General features: G+C 37.0%; 1 protein-coding gene and 1 long non-coding RNA gene across 4 annotated transcripts in view; one reads left to right on the forward strand and one right to left on the reverse strand.

Moving 5' to 3' along the window:
* The window catches only part of LOC138849933 (uncharacterized), a 41564-nt gene that overhangs the window by 12001 nt on the left and 14838 nt on the right, over positions 1–14725 (forward strand). The gene's annotated exons all lie outside the window — the stretch shown is intronic.
* SNX16 (sorting nexin 16) overlaps positions 603–14725 on the reverse strand; it is a 36259-nt gene continuing 22136 nt past the window's right edge. For all 3 annotated transcript variants that reach the window (XM_089335471.1, XM_002710662.6, XM_089335470.1), the window contains 3 exons: positions 3805–3941; positions 3175–3294; positions 603–2850 (listed from right to left, as the gene is read on the reverse strand). In XM_089335471.1, coding sequence (XP_089191597.1) covers positions 2754–2850; positions 3175–3294; positions 3805–3941 — 354 coding nt within the window. In that variant the 3' untranslated portion in view covers positions 603–2753. The remainder of the gene's footprint in view (positions 2851–3174; positions 3295–3804; positions 3942–14725) is intronic.

Consider the following 14725-nt stretch of genomic DNA (forward strand, 5'->3'; position numbering starts at 1 on the left):
TTTGCTATTAGAAGCTGACAGTACAGAAGCAAAGTGCAATTGACCCACAGTCACTGTTCCCTTCTAATAGTGCTGCCAGCTGAATTAGACCACATAGATGACTCATTTAAGGCACATGGTTTCCTAAATAAATGTGAACTAAGTGGATAATCTGTATATAGAAAATAAAATATATCTTAAATGTTCAGTTTTACAGTTGTACTACCTATTTGTGAACTTAATTTTAAAAGGTTCAAAGATCATCCACAGGGGCTAGCGCTGTGGCGTAGTGGGTAGAGCCACTGCCTGCAGTGCTGGCATCTCGTATGGGTGCTGGTTTGGGTTCTGGCTGCTCCACTTCCGGTCCAGCTCTCTGCTGTGGCCTGGGCGGGGGGGGGGGGGGGGGGACTGGAGGATGGCCCAGGTCTTTGGGACCCTGCACCCACATGGGAGACCTGGAGGAAGCTCCTGGCTCCTGGCTTCAGACTGGCGCAGCTCTGGCTGTTGTGGCCAACTGGAGAGTGAAACATTGGATGGAGGAGCTCTCTCTCTCTCTGCATCTGCCTCTCTGTAACTCTGCCTTTCAAATAAATGAATAAAAAGAAACACCATCCACAAAAGTGTTTTCTGTTGTTACATTCAATATTTTATTAATATTGGCCATACTTGAAGTGCATTGCATCTATTCGTAAAAGCTTTAAAAATGATTAATAATATAAAGTGTAAACTTAAAAAGATGACAGACTCATTCCACATCTGTGAAATGCAGCACACGTAATGATAGTCACAGAGGACAGGGATAACACAGAAACAGGAGGAGGAAGGTTGTATTCAACATTGGAACAACACAGCTACTGTTGTACTGAAAAAATAATTTATTAAATGAATATAATACTGGGGGTGAAATGCATTATAAAAGTAAAAAAAGTAAATTCTAAATATATATAATAATGTCTCACCTAATAAGCAGTTTTTCTTTGCCCATTCAGAACTTTGAATACAATCTTTTGAAAATCCAGATTTTAAAAGTGTGTGGTTCACTTTAAAACAAACATATAGCATTACTGGAACTGGACAAATGTCTTGTTTTATTATGCTTAAAATGGTATTAATTTAAATGATTTTCTTTCTAAAACTTTTGCAAATTCTAGAATCACTTTAATATGAATAAACAGATAATTTTATTATACTCACTTCTATCACTAAGGATACTAAACACATTTTCTGGACACTTTGTGGAAAACGCTTATTGTCAGGACACACCTGTGCATTTTGACAAAGACTTAAAATTTTTTTTTTGATGCTTTGGGAAAAAGCAGCCTCTTTTTTAGAATAAAGGTTAACAAAAGCCCTTGGATACATGGATCTTTGTCAGCAGAATTTTAAACAAACACATCTTAATATGCACACCAAGACACTGATAAACTTTTAGATAATAAATATCAAAAAAGGAGATTGTTATTCTAGTTCCCTTGGATTTTAGAAGCATGTATAGTTCAACAGACCCAACTGGGATTTCAAAATGCTAACATGATTATAATGCATATTAACAGCAATATGCAAAACAGCAGACATAGAAAATAATGGGTAACTTCATACTATAACAATAAAACAAGGCATTTTGAATAACCACACATACAATGCTGAAACAAGCATAAACATTTTTTCATAACGCTGACTCAAACCCCAAGAGACTTTTGAAAAAGTGAACATGGTAAAGGCACTACGTAATTCTTTCTCCAGCTCTGCTTACTAAAGAAATCCACCACTTCCACTTGGCACAAACAACTTTAATTATCATAAAGTGCATCACTTGGATAAATATATTAAAACGAGTTTCAGCTATAGCACAGTATAACAACACCTTCACATATACAGAAATAAAAATGCAATGCCAGGAGTCAAGCTAGTTAGGAACTTTGCAGTATATATGGCTTACTGTTTTCTTTTTAGTATAACCTTTGATTTGCTTCAATGCTACAATATATTCTCAAAAGAATATGTCCTGATTAAGAGGTAGTGTCCTGAAAGAGGAAAGCTCACTGAACCTGGATGCAGAGATTTAGGAGAAACATTATGTGACAATAACTACAGTACATTAATAAACTGGTACACATAGTATCTTGACATTAATTAATCAATTTTTAAAGTCAAGGCTATTTTATCACTTTAGCTACATTGTTAGAAGTCTTTCAAATAGTTTTCTTTTGGTACTACAGAGTCATTTTCTTTTAAATAGCATTATTATTTCAAATAAGCATTTTTTATTTAGAGATGATAAACATATATTTAAAACTCAACTCATCTTTACTATGATGTCCACTGATTTCAACCATTAATGAAAATATGTCATGTCAAAGATACAAAGAAATATGTATCACCCAGACAGTAACATGCAATTAATTCCATCTGACTAGTATAACTGGTGATTTAACACACATGCACATACACAAATGAATTTGGAGTAATACACAGATAAAACACCATAATAATTTATGCACAGTATTTAAGAATCTGAGCCTTGGTAACAGAATTCTAACTAGATTTATTTTGTAGTTATTAAATATGGGCTGGATAAAAGACAATATAAAAGCAGTAGTGAATATACTTCCTATCTGAATAACTTACAAAAACCCCTTTTCTTTATGTACACTTTATACATACACATTCTTGCTGTATTCAGTTAAATTTTTCACAGTCCTTTTTAAATAGTATTTGACACTGTATCCTAAGTTTGCTGAAACGTCAAAATGGAAGGAGCTACGTGTGATGTATCAGTCTTCTTCAGCACTGTATGCCACTTCTGCTACTTCTATCTCTGATATTGCACTGTCAGGTTCACTAAGACTTAAGCATGGCTTACTATCAGCTCTGCAAAAAAAAAAAAAAAAAAAAAAAAAAGATATGCCAATGAATGGATTGAAAACATGCATTCACTCTTACTTTTTAATTCTCTTACTTTTTGGAGAGTACATTTAGATATTTAAGACCAGTTAATTCAGACATAGCTTCAAAGTAATAACAGTGCACAGTATAATAGCAACATGTTTTTAGAATATGTACAGTTCTCTGTTTATCTAAAAGACTTAGGACACCACAGCACTGCGTTCATAGAAATATACTCTAAAGAGTATTAGAGACACTTCCTTCCATTTATTCTAAAGGTAAGCCTATAATAAATTAAATATTGCATACCTAGATTCTTCATCTAAGACATCTTGATCACCCTCAAGTGCAGAGGAATCCATCTTTAGGACCTGGTTAGCTTCTGTTGTTGACACGTACAGTGATTCTTCAGGTTCTAAAGACAATGTTCTAAAAGTATGTTATAGCAACAAGTTATTTTCTATGAATAAAATAGGAATACACTTAGTGTTTTGAATACATGTAGCTTTAGCTGTCTTTAGCTGTTAAGGTGTAATGTAGTCTGGTGCTTAATAAACAGTCTGGGATTTAAAAAAGAAAAACAGCTATGATTAATATAAAATGATTTTTAGTTTCAGTTCGGTATATGCTCATAAGGCAAATTAAAGCTTTCAATGTGAAATACTGGTTTAAGTGAGAGAGAAAAAGATACCAATTAAATAGGTTAAAACAAATGATATTTATCTTGAATAGCTGGAGGCTTATTTTTCTGATATTTCCCATCCTTCAAATGTTTAGTCTTCTAAATAATCAAAGGTAATTTTTCCAAATTATAAAGAAGTATGTCAAGACTCTACAATTTTCAGAATTTGAAATTTCCTAAATTATATTAAAATGTAAAGGACGTCTAGCCCACAGCACTAAAAATTGAACTAGTTAGACACAAGTATCACAACACACCTGATTCTATTCTCTAATGTGTCTATGTGAAGCTGCTGATCATTGACCAGTTTCTTCAGTGATTCTATTTCTTTTTGTTTTTCAAGTAGTTCTTTCTGTAAAAGGTAGTTAGTCTCTTCTAGAGTTTCACAGAAAGCCTGAAGAGGGGGGAAGACATGCAGAAAAAGAAAAAAATTACTTATTCAGTATCTTTCTAACAAAGAAAATCAAAATATGTATATAACATAAAAGATTTGCTCTCTACCCTCATCTTTTTAAGTCATTGCTAAGGAGGACTTATACCTTCAAGTGTCTTGTCTTGAGAATTATTTCAGTAGTAAGCTACCATGACTAGAGTATGTATATCCATCCCTTTAATATAGAACTGGCAAGAAAATAACTAGTATGTACTGTTTTAGCTTCCGTTCTTCTTAAACTGTTTTTTGTCCAGATCTGCATAATTACATTTAAAACAAACTGTTGAATCTATGTATAGTAGTTCAGAAGACAGACTGCTGGAACAGCAACTTCTTTGACAATACATTCAACAGTGCTTCACATCATATTCACTCAAAAGTGACATCCTATTCGTTATACCCAGGATGATGAACATTGCTGAAATAAGAGTAAAACAAAATCATACTAACACAAAGAATGATGTCATGAAAATACTTTGATCACTTACCTTAGTGAGGCTTTCCAATCTATTAATTGTTCCTAGCTATCCAGCTAGTGGCAGTGAGATACCACTTGCTGTTTCTTTTGTCTTAAGCCCTCACCTTCTGAAAATCCTCTACACTAAATTACTATTGCTGCGTCTAAGCCCATTAGATGATCTTGATTTCTACACCAGAAAAAAAAAAAAAAAACAAACCAAAACAACAACAAACAACAACAAAACACCTGCCCCCAGAATCCTAACTGCATTTCTAACCAGTTATTGGTCTCAATTACATGTGTAGATACTTAGGGTAAAGTCTTATTTGCTTTGAAAGCTTATTTATACTTATTCTCTCTTTCATTCCCCTTTCTCTGGTCTTTTTTTTTTTTTAATATTTATTTACTTGAGAAGTTAGAGTTAGAAGAAAGACAGAGAGATCTTCCATCTGCTGGTTCACTCCCTAAATGGCTGCAACAACCAGGGCTAGAGCAAGCCGAAATCAGGAACTTCTTCCAGGTCTCCCATGTGGGTGCAAGGGCCCAAGCACTTGGGCCATCCTCTGCTGCTTTCCCAGGAGTATTAGCAGGGAGCCAGATCAGAAGTTGAACAGCCAAGACTCGAACTGGTGCCTATATGGGATGCCAGCACTGCAGATGGTGGCTTAACCAGCTGTGCCACAGCGCCGGACTCCTGGTTTCTATATTACTAAACTTGCTTGAAGTTTATTAAGTAAACCTTAAATACTCTCTCTATATATGCATTGGTTCTCTTCAATCGGGTGAACTAATAGCAAGTCAAAAAGCATATATTCCCAAGGGACGAGATGGGTTTTGGTGTACTACTTTAAGATGTCTCTTGGGACATTCACATCTCATATAGAAATGCCTGGTTTTGAGTCCAAGCTCTGCTCCATTTTCTAGCTTCCTGCTGATATGCACACTGGGAAGCAGCAGGTGATGTCTTGGTTGGCTGAGTCCCTGTCACCCATGTGGGAGACCCAGGACTGAGTTCCTGGCTATCAGCTTTGGTCTGGCCCAGTCTTGACTATTGTGAGCTTTTGGAGAATGAACCAATGGGTGGTACTTGTCTCTGCCTTTCAGATGAATGCAATAAATAAATTAAAAAAAAAATTCCCAACGGAGCATCTGCTCTATTACCTAATCATTGAGCCACCAGGCAGTCATGATGGCTCATCCCATTTTCCTGTATTCTATAGCACATGGGCAACCCAGACTTTTCTACTTTCCAGTTCTCACCTCTACAATACTTCATCAACATGCCTTGTGTTTTTGTCATTCTATGCCCATTTCCATTGCCATGAGGTATTCAACAACTACAGCATCAGTAAACTAACCGGCTTATTACCTCTGTATATCCTGGCACTCTTCCAATCTAAGCTGGCACTCTTAAAAATAAACCTGAGCATGTACCTACTGGATACGGTCAAATACCCTACCGTGGTAGAAGTACCACACTTTATGATGTGATGCTTTTCACCCCAACTTCACAGTTTGTACCATTACCTTTGCTTTCCTCTGGTCCTTCACATATCCCATGTTCCAACCAAACTACTTCCAGTATCACTAATATTTTTATATGGATAGGAATTTACAACATACATTACTTTGTGACTGCCTTTTTCCTAACTACACAAGATTACAAAAATTCCCTCATTAAAAAAAATTGGATATATTCCTGTCATTATGAAAAAAAGTGAAATTTTCAACTATCACATAAATAGGACCTACCACCATATAGAAAAACAGAATAAATGAACAAATATCTTCCATTAATAATAATATTATAAACTAGATAAACTGAAGCCTCTACCTATAAAATATCTAGCTAAAAACTTAAGTTTAAAAATATCTGTATGAACAAGAAATCTTAAGTGGCACACATGAAAAGAAACTAAAACAAATGCTGATACTATGTGAATCAACACTATACCTGCATGGAGTGGGAGAAGGGGTAAGAGGCTGCTTTTTTGGCAACCTTGACACCTGGGTCAGAACCAGTATGGGACAAGAGATGAGATGCCCAAGTGCTTGGGACAAGAAAAGAGATTGGGGTATTAGTGACAAGAAATAAATCATTTAGCCCTGAAGAGATAAAGTGTTAAAAGAAATCAGTTATCAATGTAGGAATACATTAAGAAAGACTGTCTCATACTGGTCTCTAGGTGGGCAAGGCACAGTCTCTTTGTGAAGAACCAATGGCCAATGCCACATGTGCATTTTGGGAAGAATAATGCATATCAACGAAGACAAAAAATACGTAACAGGTAAAAGATATTGAAATTTCAAATATCAAAATCAACAAGAAGATCTTTAATACCAGGGAGGAAAAAATGTTACTATAAAGGGACTATAATGCAGCAAGAGTGGATATTTTACGGCAGCAATCTATATCAAAGGCAATGGAAAGCATTGCAAAGTACTGAGATAAAGAACTTCTCCCTTCAGTCAAATCATACTTCAAAAATGAGAGTAAGATTAAAATGAGTGTGGGGATTGAATTCCTAAATATCAACACACATTCACTGAAAGAACTATTAAATGACACATTTTAAGAAGAAATGTAACTAAACCAAAAAAGAATGAGATGAAAGAAGAGATGACAAGGAAAGGAAAAGTATCAAACACTCAGTTAAATCAAAAGCATTGACCATATGATATTATAACAGCTAACTTTGGGGAGAACTCTAAATCTTTTTTTAAAAATTCTATATAAGGTGTACAAATTGCATGTATTTCACATATACAGATTTAGGAACATAGTGATACTTCCTACCCTATCATCCCACATTCCAACCCTTCTTCCTCCTCCCTCTTCTGCTACCACTCTTAATTTTTAGAAAGATCTATTTTCAGTTTACTTTATACTCGTAAGGTTAACCCTATACTAAATAAAGAGTTCAACAAACAGTATGGAGAAAAAACATTGCTGCTCAACAGTAGAGATAAGGTCTGTAAACAATCATCGAGTATCAAAATATCCATTTCACTCCAATACATCACTTTTTAGGTACTCTATTAGTTACCCTAGATCAGGGAAAACAGATGGTATCTGTCTTTTTGGGACTGGCTTAATTCACTAAGTATAATGATTTCCAGTTGCATTCATTTTGTTGCAAAAGAATTCTTTTTTTTTTTTCTTTTTTTTTCTCCCACAGCTGAGTAATACTCCATAGTGTATTTATACCATAATTTCTTTATCTAGTCATCAGTTGATGGACATCTGGGTTGATTCCATATCTTAGCTATTGTGAATTGCACTGCTATAAACATGGGGATACAGATAACTTTTTTTTTTTAATTTATTTATTTACTTGAGTTACACAGAGAAGGAGAGGCTGAGAGAGAGAGAGAGAGAAAGAAAGAGAGAGAGAGAGAGAGTGAGAGAGAGAAAGTCTTCCAACTGCTGGTTCACTCCCCAGTTGGCCACAAAAGCTGGAACTATGCCAATCTGAAGGCAGGAGCTTCTTGAGTCTCCCAAAAAGGTGCAGGAGCCCAAGGCCTTGGGCCATTTTCTACTGCTTTTCCAGGTCACAGAAGAGAGCTGGATAACAAGTGGAGCAGCCAGAACTCATATGGGATGCAGGCACTGCAGGTGGTGGCCCCACTTATTATGGCACAATGCTGGCCCCAGATAATTCTTTCATATGCTGATTTCCTTTGGTTTGGGTAAATTCCCAGGAGTGGGATGGCTGCAGCATATGCTAGGTCTATTTTCAGATTTCTAATTCTAAAATATTAGATACGAACAAATATAACCATCAAATAAAAGACAATGACTACAGAATTTAGAAAGCATGAATAAAGGAAAATGGGAAGAAAAAAAAATTTGTTACGTAATGTGAAAGTGAAGTTGGCATACAGGTTAAAATCCATTAGGTTTGTGAGCTGGAAGATCATGCCTTCGCCACGCCCCTGTGTGATCTCATGCCCCTATCTGGCCACACCTGGGTGTCCACCAGCCAATCAGGTTAATTAACCACTCCCCTTTGGAAGTGGGTTAAAAGCTTGGGACCTGGTGTGTCGGGCTGTTCTCTTCTTCCCTGGCCTCTAGCCAGGAGGGGGCTGGCTGTAGCCCTGTGGCTCCAGGGCACGTGGCCTGTGGGCCATGCACCCTAGGCTTCCAGGCCTATATGCTCCTCAGCTGGTTCCTGGTGCTCGGTATGAATCCAGATTTCTCTCTCTCTCAGATAAAGCTCTCACTCATCTATACATCTTTCTCACTAAATGAAAGCCTAAAATATACCATGCTGCCTTGTTTATGGATGCCAGTATTTAGAATTCTTCTCTAAATATTATGCAAGAACCTCTAGGGCTTGTTAATATTGGGGATTTATTAATAAGCATATGGTGATATCGTATGGCACCCCAAGTTGCGGTAGCGTGTGTGGCATCTCAGATGGTGCTTCTGGGGAACTTTAAGAGTCCACATTTTTGTATACATTTTAGGGGGTCATTCCCAATATCAAAAGGAAGGGCATGAGAAAAATACACAGCATTAAAAAGAGTAAGGTGGGGAGGGCAGCATTGTGGTGTAGTGGGTTAAGTTGCTGCTTGTGATGCTGGCATCCGATATCAGAGTGCCAGTTCAAGTCCTGGTTGCTCCACTTCTGATCCAGCTTCCTGATAACGTGCCTGCGAAGACAGTAGAAGATGGCCTAGTTGGGTCACTGCCCATGCAGGAAACAGGAATGGAGTTCCTAGCTCCTGGCTTTGGCCCTGCCCAAACCTGACTGTTGGGGCTATTTGAGGATGAATCAGCATATGGAAGACCTCTTGCTTGCTCTGTCTCTCCTTCCTTGTCAAATAAGTCAGTCTTTTAAATAAATAAATAAATCTTAAAAAAAAAAAAAAAAGGGAAGGTGTGAGTGGGTGTTTGGCTTAATGGTTAAGAGGTTGGTTAGGATGTCTGCATCCTATATTGGAATGCCTGCAGTCAATGTTCAACTCCACTTCTGACTTCAGTTTCCTGCTAATGCAGACCCTGTGAAGCAGTGGTTATGGCTCAAGTTACTGGGTTCCTGCCACCTATTTGGGGGACCTTGACTGCATTCCTGGTTCCTGGTTTCAGCCCTTGCCAGAGCCTATTTCAGGCATTTGGGAAGTGAACTAGTTGATAAGAGCTCTAATCAAATAAATAAATATTTACTTTTGTAAAGCAGGGTACATAAAGTGCACACAATAAAATGGTAGAAATGAACACAAATATGTTAAGAATTACTATCAGAATTAACTCACCAATTAAAATGCTTTTATTCCCAGACTGTATCAAAAAATAAAAATATAATTCTATATTTACAAAAGGCATATTGAAAATATAAATAGACTCATACTTATCAGGCAAATATTTGCTCCTCTGCCCTCATACAAATTTTTAATTTTCTTAATACCTGACCCACTGCATTTTAAGGTGTCTAGCAGGTACAGGCCTGGGCTGCTGCTAAATACCTACAATATACAGGTCTGTTTTCCAACCCAAGAATGATCCAGCCCCAAATGCCAACACTGTGGATGTTGAGAAACCCTAACTTAAATCAACTTCCATTCTTCTTTTATTCAGTTATGATACCTGACACAAATAAACTAGTATGTATTACGAACTAAGAGATCCTGAAAATATAAGAATGGGGATTGGTGAGTAAAAGGCCCACATGCATGTATAGAGGAGATGGGAGAGAATACAGTGGAAACTAAAAGCTGCTTAATATGTGATACATACCTGAGAATGATCTCCACCTTAAATGTATTCCCTGGCCCACAGACCCATGACCAGAGAGTACAAATCTTACTAATTTGAGGTATTTAAACAAAAATTTTGAGCAAATGTTGGCTGAAAACTAAGTTGTGTAGAGACAGGATGACCAAAAGCAAGCAGGTATACAAAGATTTTTTATTTTATTTTTATAAATATTTTATTTATTTTTTGAAAGGCAGAGTTACAAACAGGGAAAGAGAGACAGAGATAAAGACATTTTTATCTGGTGGTTCACTCCCCACAATGGCTAGGGCTGGGCCATGCCAAAGCCAGGAGCCTGGAACTGCATCCAGGTTTCCATGTGGGTGGTAGGGGCCCAAGCACTTGGGCTGCCTTCTGCTTTCCTAGTTGCATTAACAGGGAGCTGGATGGAAGTGGGGCAACTAGGACTTTAACTGGAATTCATATGGAACACTTGTGTTACAGGTGGTAGCTTAATCACCTGCACCACAACACCTGCCTGACAATCATCAGCTATTACATATGTTAAACTTTAAAAATACACTTAAAGATAAGGATGTTACAAATAGAGAATCTCAATACAGAGAAAGAATGACCCCCCAAAAAAGAAAACAGAAATTTAGGAGTTGAAAATCACAACTGATATGAAAAATTAATTAGAGGGGCTCATAGATTTGAAGTGACAGAAAAATGAATCCATTAACTTGAAGACAGACCAATAGAATTACCTATTCTGAAGAAAAGATAAAAATGTAATTGAAGAAAACTGAAAGCACTTCAAAGATGTGCTACAACTCTTTCTGTTTACCTGCAATGAAAATTTCAGAAGGGAAAAATAGGAAAAATATTTTAGGAAATAATGGCTAACAAATTATAATGGTGAGCATTAATTTACCAAGTCCAAGAAGCTCATTGAAGCTAAGTATGAAAATTAAGAGGAGAACCATAATCACCTCAATAAATCGTTATCAGGGGCCAGAGCTGTGGTGTATTAGGCTAAGCCTCCACCTGTGGTGCTGGCATCCCATATAGGTGCCGGTTTGAATCCTGGCTGCTCCACTTACAATCCAGTTCTCTGCTGTGGCCTGGGAAAGCAGTAAAAGATGGCTCAATGCTTGGGCCCCTGCACCCGTGTGGGAGACCCAGAAGAAGCTCCTGGCTTTGGATCAGCGTAGCTACAACTGTTGTGGCCATTTGAGAAGTGAACCAGTGGATGGAAGACCTCTTTTTCTCTCTACCTCTGCCTCTCTGTTAACACTGCCTTTGAAATAAATAAATCAATCTTAAAAAATCATTATCAGATCATTGAAAGTCAAATAAAGATGTTGAAAGAAGCAAAGGCAAAATGACTCATCACACACATGGAAACTTTAATTAGTGACTACCTTTTCATCAGAGTGGAAGGCAGAAGGCAATGGAAAGACTTATTCAAAGTGCTAGAAGAAAAAAACTTGTCAACAAAATTATCTTTCAAAAATCAATATTCTTAGATAAACAAAGATATGAGAATGTGCTACAAGCAAATCTGCCATACAGAAACACTAAAAGATGACCTTGATGCTGAAAGGAAGTGATACTTGATAACAATCCACTGGAAGAAGGAAGAGGGCCAGAAATAGTAAATAAGTGGATAAATACAAAAGCCTATAAAGTATTTTTTTCTCATTGCTTCTCTTAAGTTACTTAAAAGACAATGGATTGCATGGTGTAGAGAAATAACTACTACACTGTAGTTTTGGGCCTACAACATATATAGATGTAAGACATCTAACACTGACACAAAAACAGAGGAAAAGGAGCTATATTAGAAACAATTTATATTTTAATTAGATTAAGTATTATTCTGAAATAGACTATGATGAAATACAAACAGTAATACATACATCAATTAGCTAAAAATTTATAAACAGCTAGGAGAAAGCAAAAAAGTGTACGGAAGTATCAAAATGGCACTGAAAAGGGCCAGCGCTGTGGCGCAGTGGGTTAATGCCCTGGCCTGAGGCGCCAGCATCCCATATGGGCATTGGTTCTAGTCTTGGCTGCTCCTCTTCAGATCCAGCTCTCTGCTATGGCCTGGGAAAAGCAGCAGAACATGGCCCAAGTCCTTGGGCCCCTGCACCGAGTGGGAGACCTGGAAGGAGCTCCTGGCTTCGGTTCGGTGTAGCTCTGGCTGTGGTGGCCATTTGGGGGATGAAGCAATGGAAGGAAGACCTTTCTCTCTGTCTCTCTCTCTCTAACTCTGCCTGTCAAATAAATAAAAAAAAAATCCTTATCTTTAAGTGTATTTTTTTATTTTTATTTTTTGACTTAAGGCGTCAGCCTTAAGTGTATTTTTAAAGTTTGTTTAGCATATGTAATAGCTGATTTAAAAATGATTGTCAGGCAGGTGTTGTGCTGCAGGTGATCAAGCTCCCGGCTCCTGGTTTTGGATAGGCCCAGCTTTGGCCACTGCAGCTATTTGGGGAGTAAACCAGCAGTCTCTGCATCACTGTAACTCTGCCTTTCAAATAAATAAATAAATCTTTAAAAAAAAAATAAAATGGCAGATGTAAAAGACAGATCTGAAAAAGACCAAGAGCTGGTTTTATGCTATGAAGAGAGACAGAACTTAAATGCAATGACAGAGATTGAAAGTGAAAGAATGAAAATGATATATTATTGAACAGTAATCATAATAGAGCTACAGTAAACAACACAGTATCATATTAACAGAAAAGGCACATAGATCACTGGATTAGAATTAAGAGCCTTGAAACAAACCCTTCCTTTTATGGTCATTTGATTTGGACAAAGGTATCACCATAATGGTACTAGAAAATTAAGATATAGATGGGACCTATAGCTTATCTCATATTTCTTTTTCTTCTTTTTTAAATTTTCACTTTATAATCACAGACTTAGTGCACCACTAACCATAAAGTTCAACAAGTAAAAAGTAGAAAGACCACAGTTCCATAGAATATGGAGAAGGGCTATAAGTAATCAAATCATAAGATATAAGTTTCATTCTTTTTTGTTTTGGTCTTCATATTGTTTGATCTATTCTATTAAATAGAGTTGTCTACATTTCTAATTCTCCTTAGTTTTGCATTCTTATAATTTCTGTTTTTTTTTTAATTTATATAAGGTGCACAAATTTCATGTATTTCAGCTATGCAGATTTAGGCGCATAGTGATACTTCTCACCCTACCCTCCATTCTGCCCATACTCCCACCTTCCTTCCTTCCTTCTTTAATTTTTATGATATACTTTCAGTTTATTTTACAATCATAAGCTTAACCCTCAACTAAGTAAAGAATTCAACAAATAGTAAGAAGAAAATATACTGTTTCTCAACAGTAGAGAAGGACTGTAACAATAATCACATGTCAAAATGTCAATTTCGCTCACATACATTACAAAAAAGCACTCTTTTAGTTACCAAAGATCAGGGAAGTCATATTGAGAGAGAGGGAGGGAGAGACAGAGAGAGAGATCTTTCCATCCACTGTTTCACTTCCCAGATGGCTGCAATGGCTAGCACCAGGCCAGGCCAAAGCCTGGAGCTTCACTAGGGTCTCACATATGGATGACAGACACCCAAACACTTGTGCCATCTTCTGCTGCTCTTCCCTGGCCATTACCAGGGAGCTGGAAAGGAAGAAGAGCAGCTAGGACTTGAACTGGTGACCATGTGGGATATCAGGGTTTTAAGTTGCAGCCTTACCCACCATGCCACAATGCTAGCCCTTTATCTCATACTTCGTAAAAAAATGTTAACTCAAAATGATCATAAACCTAAATGTAAGAGCAAAAAGTCTAAAGCATCTAGAAAAAATTATACAAAAAAATCACTGTGATTTTGGGTCAGGCGGATTTCTTATGATAACACCAAGCATAAGCCCTGTGGTAAAATTAACCTCATTAAAATTAAAAACTGTACTTCATATCATTATGATGAAAAAAATCATAGAGTAGGAGAAAATATACACCTAATACAGATTTGTATCCAAAATAAAGACTTCTTATAAATCAGTAAGACAAATAACCCAATTTTAACAATGAACAAGAGTTACATAGACAATTCATCAAAGAAAATATATGAATGGCAAAATGTACATGAAAATGTGATTAGTGAAAGACATTAAACACATGCAAATTAACACTATAATAAAATATCACTACATTATATTATATTATGAGAATAGCTATAATATCCAAAAGACAGATGATGTCAAATGAGAACATGGAGAAACCAGTGGGAATGTAAAATGCTAAAATGTAAAATTAGCTTTCAAACAGTTTATCCATTTCTTTTTCTTTTCTTTTTTTTTTTTTTTTTGATAGGCAGAGTGGCAGTGAGAGAGAGAGAGAGACAGAGAGAAAGGTCCGCCTTTGCCGTTGGTTCACCCTCCAATGGCCGCCGCAGCCGGCACGCTGTGGCTGGCGCACCACGCTGATCCGATGGCAGGAGCCAGGTACTTATACTGGTCTCCCATGGGGTGCAGGGCCCAAGGACTTGGGCCATCCTCCACTGCACTCCCTGGCCACAGCAGAGAGCTGGCCTG

This window comes from Oryctolagus cuniculus, chromosome 6 (genome assembly GCF_051225735.1).
Source record: "Oryctolagus cuniculus isolate XC-2025 breed Fujian yellow rabbit chromosome 6, ASM5122573v1, whole genome shotgun sequence".
Taxonomy (NCBI): Eukaryota; Metazoa; Chordata; class Mammalia; order Lagomorpha; family Leporidae; genus Oryctolagus; species Oryctolagus cuniculus.